The 13,287-nt window shown below is 32.6% G+C and overlaps 1 protein-coding gene across 1 annotated transcript in view; it reads right to left on the bottom strand.

Moving 5' to 3' along the window:
- LOC106714245 (protein Wnt-10b) overlaps positions 1-12,086 on the bottom strand; it is a 29,863-nt gene extending 17,777 nt beyond the window's left edge. Inside the window, exons 1-2 of the mRNA XM_014507228.2 lie at positions 11,758-12,086; positions 805-1,052 (exon numbers count right to left, since the gene is read on the bottom strand). Coding sequence (XP_014362714.2) covers positions 805-1,052; positions 11,758-11,855 — 346 coding nt within the window. The 5' untranslated portion in view covers positions 11,856-12,086. The remainder of the gene's footprint in view (positions 1-804; positions 1,053-11,757) is intronic.
- Between the last annotated feature and the right edge of the window lie 1,201 nt (positions 12,087-13,287).

Here is a 13,287-nt window from a genome sequence, read left to right as displayed (position 1 = left end):
CCCACACGTAGCGTGAAATCGCGCGGCGCGGGAGCGGTCCCACACCTGGCCGAAGACTCTTATTATTTGTTGTCTCCCATCCTCCATGCTCGTAAATTTCCACGTCAACGTGTGCGATGATTGTGGAAAAAATAAGGTCGACAAAGCCTTTCACACCCTAAGATATAGACATAAAGACTTACGACGCTCAGTCGAGCTATGCTCATAATGCGAGCTCGTCTCTGGTATTAATGCGCGTGGATAATTTTTCGTCGTAATAAATTCGGATTGTAATGTCCGGATCGCGATTGCTTCGTCAGTTTAGTTGCGCTTATTTTAATAAAATTTTCATTCGGAATAAAATTCAGTGCGACTGGTTTTGGCATTACGTAGAAATTGATCACCGCCACCCACTAGCACTTTACTGAAGCACCGGGAGTTATTGCGTACCTTCCATTAGCGACAAAATTTAATAAATAAACATACATTTTTATAGTAGCTTGCGACTGTTATTTTCCGGAGTTCGTAATAATGATGTTACTTTACCAGAATGCAGCCATTTTAATTAAAAGCCAAGCTTAAGTGAAGCATAAATATAAATGTCTATCTTCCTTGGTATAACGATATTTTCCCACACAAGTAATAACTAATCTATGTTTAAATAACTATAATAAATAACTTCAATTATAATCTTACCTAATTGGCTGTTTAAAAGCAAAAATTCATAACCAGTGGTACCATAATATTTATCGATTTGCATTATTGCATAGCATTTTAATCGCTTACTTTCGTAGATCAGTACCATGAAATGAAATTGAATCCTACCTCTCTTCATAATAGCGCTAGCATGAGGATTAGTGCTCTTAGCGATCAGACTAGAGCAGTTCCATCGATGCCACCGGAACTGGTGTTGACATTCCTTGACCGCCATTTGTAGACCCTCGAACGCGATCGCAGCAGCATCTGGTTCCTCGTTGCAGACAGCTCTCTGTTCCCTGGTCAGTCCTCCGACTAGACGACACGTTAGAGCCGAGTTTAGCTTGAAATGCGATGGCAGGATGTTGTCGCGAGAACTGTGGAATGGAACAAAATTTAGAATATTTTTATTGATGCGATTGCCAACTTGTCTTATTAATCTTACAAGTTAGTAATATTATAAATGCGAATGTTTTGATGGATGGATGGATAGACGGATACTTGTTTGAAAATATCTGAATGGAACGGCTCAACGGATCTTAATGAATTTTGGCACAGACGTAAAACATAGTCTGGAAGGTCGCATAGGCTATTGTATAATTAGGTCTTTTATCGGCGCGGACGGAATCGCATCAATTAGTTGGATATTTTGTTATAATGCGATTTTAACACATAAAAGTAGTACAAAAGTATTTAATTGTTACGAGTATAAAATAAATACATACAGATCTGGATAATATAAATGTGTTAAAAAGATAATTCTAATCATACGCAAAAATATCTAACAGTAGAATTAATAATAGATTAGTTTTATTAGATATAAAATATTTTATACTTGTTTAATGATTTTCGAATCTCTTAAAATTAGTTAAATATTCAAAGTCTTGTGTTCTCATAAATTCACATTAATTTAAACACAATCAAAATTCATTAAACTCGACAGTTTGTTGGGTTAATAATTTACACTTTTTTACTAAAAAAAAATATCGCCACTAATTGGGAGCTCCTTATGTATTTAATTAATGTTATTATAATTAATTCATTCCGAAGACTGATGCTATCGTTGCGAGTTTGGAATTGTTTATTAATGAAACAATTTGTTAAACAGCTCCCGAGCTTGGAAAAATATTTTTAAAGCATCCAAAGATGGAACTAATGAGCTTATTTTATGATATTAATTAATAAATCTATGGAAAGGTTAATCTTGAATGCTTTACAGATTCCGATTATGTTTCAACAAAGAGGCCACACGCAAAATGAATCGTTGGTGGTAGAGGTCAATTGTTGTTTAGAAAATAACACAACTTTATGTCTTTTATATGTTAAATTCTGTTTTGCAGATTATATCTCAATTAAATTATTAATATGTTCGTATTTTAATAGTCTTAATTGGCTATTTCGTCAGACTTCGAATAGACTTTTTTCTAATGTATAATAGTCATAGATTTTTGAATATATACACTAATTATTTTAGTGTCCGAGGATCAATCCTTTCATATAATCGTTTATCTTTATCGAATCTTAGTATTCTATGTAGAGCCAAAAATATATAAATGAGAAATTGTGCCTCATTATCACATACTCTTAAAACATGACATTAGCAGACTCGAAGTATAGGAGATCTTAACTGGGCCTCTTGATAATAACGTGGAAGAACAAATCTATGATATTTTTGTTTAGTCTACGAAAATTACTTAAAGTGTTGCATCTCGACGCAGATGTGACACTTAACGTTGTTCTCATGAAGTGTCTCCTCACGTAGCTACTGTCGGCAAGTCTCGTCTATCAGATTAGGTCGCGACGTTTGCTATCAAGATTGGGATATAATCATACGACTTGTCTTATGTTTTGTCAGGATTTTATATAGTAAATGTCGTCAACTTACTTATGTCCCTATTGAAGCTAGGGCCCTAAATTAGGGGTGACTCAACCACACTGGTAAAAAGTCCGGTACGAAATGAGATTAACCGACTTTACAAATAGAATAAATAAACAATGGCCCGGTTTGCCCGGTGCAATACCACTACCATATAGAAGACAGGCGTCTAATGGAAGCAATTCCACGTTTTGTTTGATAAGTGTTTGTGCCAGAGTGCCTAGTTTTCATCCACGTCCCCTTCCCACCCTATTTTTATAAGTCAATGATGGAAAAGGTAAAAAGATTTGACGGAAGAGGGGACACGTAGGAAGAAGAAACATCCTCTTTCTGTATGTCCCGTTAATTAAAGGTAGGCAATGCATTTGCAATTGTAGATGTCTATAGGCAGCGGTCGTTTCGCTTCGGCGAATTCAGTTGACCGCTTTGCGACCTTATTTTATAAAAAAAGCTAAATTGTTTAATTATGTGTGTCGTATACTTATATTTTGCTTTTAATTTCTCTCATTTCATTGACAGGGAAATAAGAGCTTGAGCTTTCCGTCCAAGATAGTTACAATAACAAATTTTAAAGGTGGACTTGAATTAAAACATAAATTATAATCTCCATCAGTAAATGCAATGACAAAGCTTGTATTGTTTTGTTTCTCTGTAATGTTAAATTTTAGGTTGTATCTATAAAAAGTAAGTTAAAAGTAAGGCGCGGTAAAGTATTCGTGGAAAAACTAGTTTCCATAGGTGGGCACAGTTAATCAAAAAGTTAACTTCGTTAATCGTTAATTCGTTAAATAAAAATTTAACTTCGTTAATCGTTAAAGCGTTTAATTTACGAAAATTTAACGCAAGTTAAAGTTAACAGTTAAAGTTAATTTTTGTTTATATTACGAGTATAAGGCGCACGCGGGAAATGGCCATATGAATAATCTCCGAATCGTATGGACCGATTTTGTCGAGACTTTCAATAGTTTAGTTATATAATATACTAAAATATAATTTAGACAATAGGAGCGATGTACTAATGCCTGTACCATAATAATGACATAGCATGCACTAGTTACACACACTTATATACTACACTGACAATGATGGACAATTGACTTTTTCAGTCAATTTTTTTTATCGACAATCCGACGTCACGGAATTAGATAGCTAACTAAATTTAGACAACACAAATTTTCTATTAAACAGTTAAGACATGTGATAATATTTAAAAAAAAAACAATCAAAACTTTTGTGCAGTATTTACATTTATCTGTTACTATTTGCTCCCGGATATTCATTTGCTCATACTCCAACAACTGAACATTTAATTTTATGTATAATTTGGTAATATTTTTTTTTTTATTTTAGCTAAGGACCCACGAACAGACTTATAGTTTTTTACGTACTTTTTATTTATTAATATAGATTTATTAATAAAACTTCTAAAATCAGAGGAAACTTATTATAACATTGATTAATAAATTATATAACCAATCCAGTGATACATCTCAACACATCAAACTATACAACTGAGATGCCTTCGATAACTTCTATCATCTAATGATCTATCGTCCGATCTATTGTTATATGTTAAATCAAGTTAAATTACTCTCAGTGTATAATATATAGCACAAGTTACACGACATAACGAAAACAACCGATCGCGGGTGATGTCTTCTCTCTTTCTTATCACCTATAAAATCGTTATAGTTAATTAGTAAGAATATGTTTTGAATTATTTTCAACGACATTCGATTAATTTTAAAATAAACTTTCGATATACGTAAATAATCGATGTCTTTTTGTAAAGGTCACTTATGGCGAAAATTTCATGTATTTATTTTTTATTTATTTATTTATTGAACATTTCGCCTTTTCCAGGCATCGTAACATATAATTTTTTAACATACAATACAATACAAATTACAATATCCAATAACAAAGAAAGAAATACATTTAATATATGTTACCTATTTATTGCCTATGTGTGTATGCTTATTTGGGTTTATTTAGAGGTTAAATTGTTTTGAATTTTTAAAGTATTCTTCAATATTGTAAAAACATTTCTTAATTAGAAAATGTTTTAATTTTCTTTTAAATTTTATGAATTCTACTTCTTCTTTTATTTCATTTGGTAAGTGGTTAAAAATTTTTACAGCCATATAATAGGGACTTTCATTTAACATTTTAATTCTAGATTGCGGTAAATGTAATTTATGTTTGTGACGAGTGTTAACATTATGTGTCTTTTACTTTTGTAAAAGTCTTTATATTTTTAAATGTAAATAAACTAATATCGTAAATATATATGGAGGGAAGAGTTAGTAGGTTATATTTAATAAAGTAGGGTCTGTAACTATCTTGTGATTATCTATTTGAGCAATTATTCTAATACATTTCTTTTGTAATATAAATAAATCTTGGCTATTTACACTATTTCTCTATTAAATTTAGTATAACACAGTTTAACTTTATTTCACTAACATAATTATTTTATCTTTTTCCTCATTCTTTCTCGTTTTGTCGTATACTTTTTTTTGTAAACAAACAAATTATCTTCGCTATTGTCTTCGCGCAGCGCACGTGCATCCCCGACAATTAGAAGGGTTGGGGCCATAAATCCATCGTGTTCGTTATCGTATTCTCTGTGCGGCTGTCCATTTGATCCTTTGTTCATATTTTTAAAATGTAAAATTATTTTTCGTTGACTATGAAGAAGCCCCAAAAAAACAAACGACGGTAATAAACACCTAAATCCCTTTTGTTTTTGAGGAACGTTTATTGCGTGCACATTTCTTCTTTCGAATTTTTAAATTTATTTTTCATTGTTTGTTTCTTATCTACGCAATGACAAAAAAATCCTATTTGTACGCTTTTTCAAATGAACCATAAACTATTTTTTTTTTTAATATTTTTTGTTGTCTTTAAACTCCAAAATTAAAATAAACATTTTGTCTGCAACAAAGTTTAGTTGTATTTTAGGTACGACGTTGAAGAGTAATGCGCACTCGATTATTTTGATTGCAATTCAGTTTATCTTTTTAATAGATTTTGCGTCTCACGTATAACAATTATTGTATTAAGAGTAAAGTGATTTCGAACCTTATGTTGATTTTATAACAAAGTCTTGTTCTAAAAAAAGTGATGTTAAATAAATGAAAACCAGTTTTAATGTGAATAAAATGTAACAAACACTTTTCGAGACATTTGTGTAAATATGAAATAATTAATAAACTTTGAAGGTGTCTAGCGCCCAAACTTCGCAATATTTGATAGAGGTAAGTTTGTTTAAATCTTCACTATTTTCTAACAAGGATTCTGTGGTACTCTTTTGATCACGTCTATCCCGGCCGCTCGGTGTATTGTATAACATGCATCACACTCGCTCGTTCTCTCTCGTTCTCGTTCACCATTCGATTCGCCGCCGGTCGCCGAACATAGCCGAACTTAGGAATGTAGCCTGATGCATAATTTAAATAAAATGACGACACGTCAATAAGTGTCTATTGTGACAATTAACGGACTAAATTAACGGAAGTAAAATTTAACGGAAGTTAACAAGAGCGTTAACACTTTTTGAATTTAACTTAAAAGTTAATCCGTTAAGGAAAATGTTAACTTCGTTAATTAACGATTAACGGATTAACGAGTTAATGCCCACCTTTGCTAGTTTCTTATCACCTTACGCTACATATGAATAAGTCAAGAAATGGTCAAGAAAGCATCGTTGGTATATTTATGTGGATCTAAACCATATGAATAATTTAAAATTAGTTAATTAATAACTTTGTTGAAATATGAAAATATTATATTAGTAGAAGTTGGAACAGAATTTAAATAGCTTGCTTTATTTTTTCAACAGTGCATAAGCTCCTATTAAAGCTAAAGTAATAGTTTGTTCACAAAAATCGAACAACGATATTGCAAGACTACATATAATTAGAAAAGTGTTTTGTTACAAAAAAATAGGTATTATTGCAAACTATCATTGTATACATAACAGAATAAGTACAGTTCTCTACATAAATTAATTTATATAAACAATGTTACAATTAAAGTAATTTTTCACATGTATATAATAGGCATAGTATATTTAGTATTTCATTACTGAACACCAAAAGGAATGGTAACAAAAGACAAATACTGATTTCCTTCTTTACATAACTGTGCCAGCTATCTCTACCTATTCCCACGGTCGAGGAATGCCGCCTGCCAAAGGGTGCGTCCGAAGACGAATTATATAATGTTACCGAACAATTGTGCACTTGGAAAAATTTTAATTGGATTAAAAATTTACAACAAATTCTTAAATTAATATATCATTAAGAAAATGATCTCGATCTATTCGTCAGTTTTTAACTGTACAAGTAGAATTGTAATTTAATATGAAAACACTACCGAACCTAAGGTTTGACGGAAGTCTTGTATTCATTTTGTATAAAAGTTAAGCAAAATTTGGGTGAAATTGGTAAAGAAAATAATAATTTTAGCAACGAAATATCTTGAACGTTATTCCGTAAAACCTAAAACTAAAAATCTTTATTTCATCTAAAAATCTAAAGATTTATTTAAAACTAGCTTTTACCAGCGACTCCGTCCGCGCGGAATAAAAAAAAAAAAAGAAAAGAAAACGGGGTAAAAATTATCCTATGTCCTATTCCTGGTTCTAAGCTACATGCCCACCAATTTTCAGTCAAATCGATTCAGCCGTTCTTGAGTTATAAATGGTGTAACTAACACAACTTTCTTTTATATATATAGATACTAGCTTTTACCCGCGACTCCGTCCGCGCGGAAAAAAAAATAGAAAACGGGGTAAAAATTATCCTATGTCCTATTCCTGGTTCTAAGCTACCTGCCCACCAATTTTCAGTCAAATCGATTCAGCCGTTCTTGAGTTATAAATAGCGTAACTAACACAACTTTCTTTTATATATATATAGATATATAGATTATATCTTGTAAAGATATATTAATTCAGTTTACAAGATACTTATTTTTATATGCCTATTTAATATACGTCTAGTCTGATTATGAATTGACAAAGTTCATAATCAGTCAGCAACATAGTTATGTTGCGTTGATAGATTGATAGCGTTGATAGATCTCAATGAAATGCACTTGTTATCATTATTTTTACCTCGTCATTATTCGCATCTCAGACTTGGTATAAATTCTTCGTATGATTTAAGTAAAGAATTTACTGCATACGACATTCTATACGTTTAAACGGTTACGTTTTTTCAAAATTGCTGAAATAACTGTGTTAAGAATAAAAACTAGAGTTATAAAAAATGAGCATTAAATAATTATTTAATAAACTCTACTTTGCTGTGTTAGTCTGCCCTAACGCAATGAACTCAAAAACCGTTAAATGGATTTTCATACACTCTTCTGTAATTGGCGTAGAGATACGTAGAGTTTGAAAGGATTGAAATTTGATGATAAATGCATATTTAAATTAACTACATTTTTCTTTAAGTAATAAAGAATACGGCTTAAACACTCACGTCCATTTGTCCGGTGTCGGCACCGACTAGTTTCGACCCCATCGGGGGCCCTTCATCAGGGTGAGTGGGACTGGTATTATTTCGCGGACGCGGCCCATCGCTCTCTAATCGCGTCTATATTAGTTAGTGATAATGTCTCACGAAAGTTTTAATAATAAATAATACTACATTTTAAGTGTTTATTTTTTAGCAATATGACTTTTGATATACTTAAGTACTTCTATGAGTTTTCACTTACAAAAGAGGAATAATAATTTTTTTCATTTTCCAATGTGCCAGCTCCATCGTTGGCAATATGAGTGACGTCATCGTTTTCTAAATGGTCCATCACTGGTTTCATAATGTAACCTTTGTTTATACACATTTGAGGATAGTATTATAATGGTTATGTTTCGTATTGCCCATTACAGAGGCACGACTATGTCGTCGAGTGGAAGAATTAGCGAACGTCGGACCGTCAGCTTTTTCCAACAAGTCGTTAAACCTCGACTGATCCAATTAAAAATCCAAGCGAAGCTTAATATAATTGCATCAAAAATTCCTCGTGACGAGATAAAAACAATAATTTTGTGCTTTAAGACCATGCCAGTAAAAAATAATAAATCCGTTGTCGTACCCGACCCGATGAAATGCTACGATACCCATTCAGAAACTTTATTTCAATACAAATTACAGCTACTTGCATTGCTTCTCTCTGCGTTCCAACAATTCTGCAAATACTTTTCTCTTCTCTAACACAACTTTCGAAAACAACGTAAAGGAACACAATGGTTTACGAAAATATACCTTAAAAATATGTAAAGTACATTTCAAAATGTCGTAGCACGAATTGCTTTTAAGACCTTTGTATTACGAGTGTCGTGGAGTCTGATTGAAATTCCGTGTACCGACAATATGTACATGTACGTAATACCTATTTGTTCTGTTTATAATCTAAAGGGAGTGAGGGCAAGATACTGCATCTGATTTGTGGGACGGTGTAACGTTTAAAAAATGTTACCAATATAGGCAATTAGTTTGCTCGATAAGGATGCGATTCCGATGGTAAAAAGTAAACAGCATAGCAAATTCCCTGCGACCCCATTATCTAGTCACGGCCAGGACGAAGAATTCTTCTCTGTAAGCTTTATAGTGCGATGTGGTGTGTTTATTGTGGTGGCAATAATCGTAAGACATTGTTTCATCACAGTTAAGTCAGCTTTATTTTGATGACGACGAGAGTGAAATACTCAACTTTCTTAGTTTATTTATAGAATTGACGTAATAACTAGTTGGAGTTAAATTAAAAATGTATGAAAACACTACCGCACCTCAGGTTTTGACGGAAGTCTTGTATTGATTTTGTGCTGATGTAATATTAGTTATTGCGTTCAGTCAAGTAAAATTCGCGTGTACTTGGCAAAGGAAATAATAATTGTAGAAATGTAATGTAAGATTTTTATTTATTTTTAATAAAAATCATCGTTACACGTCTACTTACTTAAAAAATTATTCTAACTTTTTACCGAGATTTATTAAATCAATTTTTATATTGTCCTATCTAAACGTTTTTAGTACTTTATCCCAAAGAAACAGTATCTTAAAGGGCATAAAATATTTTGTCAAATAAAAGTGAAACGAATTGTTGGTGTACTGCGTAAACTGAAGCGTCATCGCTTATAAATCGCTTTGATAGGAATAAGTTAGCTTATCGCAGCTCGAAGCTTCTTCCATTAGTGCGCGAGATTGCACTAAATTAGTACACATCTTTGTTGATTTATATCATTTACAAATCTAGCGTAGATACTTGAGGAATAATTATTATAGGTAGAGATTTTACAGTGGTATTTTGAATAAAAAATGTATAGTTTTAAATTTTCGTCAACAGATGGCTTTGCTTGCGAAGATTATCAACTGTCATAGTAAAATTGGAAGCGAAAATCTTAAAATGTATCTCACATTGCAATTTAATTACACGCATTGCTCCTATCTGATATATAAAGGATAAAATAATAATAAAATGATAGCAAAACCGTTTTTATGTTTATAATTAATGAACCATAAAACTAATTACTACTCAAAATATTGTACCAAGTCATTGTAGGCGGTGCTTGGGTGGTCTTTGCTTAGAAATTACTTTCCGACGCATATTATAGTTTAGAATGATTGTTTTTTCGATTCTAATAGATTATTAACTCTACATTAAAAGTTAAATCTATTAATTTCAATACAATACACTTAAGTAAGTTTTTAAACTGTAAATCTCTGTGAAAATGATTAATGAATAATAATTAATACAAAAAAGTCACGTATTAGAAACATTTAGCAAATAATTAAGATACCTGGAATATTAAAAAATATTTAACTCAATAGACATGATACTTCGCTAGTTTCTTTATTAAATTAATTGAGACGTTGTCAAAAGAGATTTTACTATGAGATAAAATTAGCATAAGTAATGTTTTAATATACTCGAATGATTTGCGCCATATTCGAACTTGTTTCTTACTTGTATGAATATTAAGTTACTCGCGCATTACAAATACTATAGATGTGGTAGAGTTTATTAGGTTATTCCTTCTTTTAAATCATACTTAATAAGTTAGAATATATTTACGGCATTAAACACATTTATATTGGTTCATGTTGAACACATATGTGTTCTCCGGTGTTTGATTTTGTATTTCTGAATGAATTTGTTGCAATAAATTTCTATTGAAGTAGTCAAGTAAATGTCTAATGTAATGTATACCTAATCTATATCTATATATTTATAAAAGAAAGTTGTGTTAGTTACACCATTTATAACTCAAGAACGGCTGAATCGATTTGCCTGAAAATTGGTGGGAAGGTAGCTTAGAACCAGGAAACGGACATAGGATAATTTTTACCCCGTTTTCTATTATTATTTTTTTATTATTCCGCGCAGACGGAGTCGCGGGTAAAAGCTAGTATAGATAAATACTTAGTTTTAACTTTACCTTTCAAATTATTTTAATTTTGTCGCAACAGTGTGTGACTGAAGGTGGTAATAAAATTTATAACCGATTTAACATATAAAATGTCTTATAAATAATTTATTAAAGATTTTATTTATTCCGCCATTCGTAACAGGTGAGGTCGCTATTAATAAAACGAATAGAATCAATTGAAACGGTCACATATTAGGTGTGGAGGGATTTATTCTCGGTAGAGGCGGCTGGGTGACTATTTAAATGCGCTAGGACTATTCAAGTGTGTTGAAGTTCGCAACTTGGAGACTGAATATCAATCACGCAGCAAACAGCCCGCCGATTATGCAGCCACGTGCAGTGGCATATCGGCTCACATTAGCATACTCTGTAAATCTTCGCGCTATTGGGTGGGCCGACAAATGATTGTCACCTTTTAAATTTGCATTCATTATCATTCATTATTCATTGCCATATCATTATTCATTAGTTCAGACCGTCGTTGTCTACTTAGGCGCGTTTTGCATGATTAGTGTTGTGATGTTTTCCTTTCGTATTCATTGCGACGCCCCTATGTGTCGGGTGCTTGTTGGCTTATTGTTCGTGACTCGATTAGTCGTTCAACCGGAATGGCAATTTTAAACCGAAATTCTTTCAGTTTATGATCTAAACTTGAATGAAACACGAATCATGTGCACAATACGAATACGTCCTAATCGTGGATTTGCAACACAAATGTTTCAATTGAAGATAAATTTGTACAATATAAATAATGTTTACTCACCTCGCCATATTAGACAGGAGTATCAGTGAAAAAACTATAGTGACCGAAGACTTCAGAAACATCCTGCAATCTTCACCAGTGAAAATTTTAAATTTCATGTTGGCAACACTGGATCCTTATTTCGGGATCTCATCGTTTTTGCTTCTTAAAACTTGATCTTAAACTAAATCGCACAGTTTATCACAATGAAAATTTAATATTGTAATACATCGAACTTATTAGACGTTTAACTGTATTTAAATAGATGTTAGTTTATACGTATGAATAAATTCAATTAAAATCGCACTGTTAATTAGGTGAGAGTTCACGTATATGTCGCGTGCGTTTGGAGTGCGAATCCGGTGAGGTGTCGTGGCATGTGCCATCAGTAATCGATCTGTTTGTTTACGTTTGTCCGTGCCTTCGGGCCGGGCGGCGACGGCGGCGGCGTGCAGCGGCGGCGTGCGAGCGCGTGGGCCGCGAGGCGTGCTCTCCGCGCCGCCCACGCGTCGGGGAAAAAACGTTAGAGGGGCGTGAGGACGCCTTCCGACGGCCACACCTACTCGCTCATTATCCTTGTTTACGCGATCATTTCTCCCTCCGGATGTATGAAGCACTGCACACTGCTGGAGTGATGTCGCGCCGTGTGCACCCACAGCGGTCTCGTCTGACAGTGGCACTGGCACGGTGGACGCACTCCCTGTCTATATAAAATGCCGCCCCACGCGTTTTATTCCCGACCATGGGAAACGATATCCCGTTGTTGTAGGTTTTTATCTTTGTGGGGAAATAAAAATTTCTATTAATCATTTGGTCTGCAATCTACAAAACTTTGAACTAAACATACATGGTATCAAAGAAAAATTACTATGTTCTATTATATCTTACCTAACCTAAAATAAATTCTATGAGAAAATATACTAAAAGATATAGTAAGTGTAAGTTTCATATTCTACACTTTGTGTTTAACAGCATCTTAAACCACTGCTGTGTAATATAATAAAACAAAACTACTAGTAGGTACAATATTTTTAATTTGCAATATTGTCCATAAAGAACCGACTGTCAAACTCGAAATAAAACATTTGTAATAATAGTAAATAATAAAATGATTGAGAATGGACCACATCGATTATCCGCATTACAAAGGCCAAGGGTCGCAACCCTTCTGTAGGGGTGCAGTAGTTGTATGCCCATTTACAATCACTAGTAGAATAATTGTATTCGATGTAATGAACCATTGGTAAATACTAGGCAAGTATTATAAGTAGGTACTAATAAAATTTATCATTTAATTTATTTTGGGTAAAAGATTTTATAAACAATATTTAAACGTATCGTAAAATACAAATTAAAAATGTGGTAATTATAATGGCGGCTGATGATTTTTCCCACTTTCAAATAAGTTTGAAAAACTTTTTAATCGTTTAAGTCTTTTGTAATGAAAACTTTGATAGCTTTAAGTTAAGTGATTTAAACAGTAATATTTCTTCATTTCAACTGAACAACTTTAAAACAATGATTTTAAAAACAAATTAAGCAAATTGAGTA

Source organism: Papilio machaon, chromosome 1, assembly GCF_912999745.1.
Source record: "Papilio machaon chromosome 1, ilPapMach1.1, whole genome shotgun sequence".
NCBI lineage: Eukaryota > Metazoa > Arthropoda > Insecta > Lepidoptera > Papilionidae > Papilio > Papilio machaon.
Note: the sequence above shows the minus strand (reverse complement) of the source record. Positions and strands in the feature narration are given on the sequence as shown.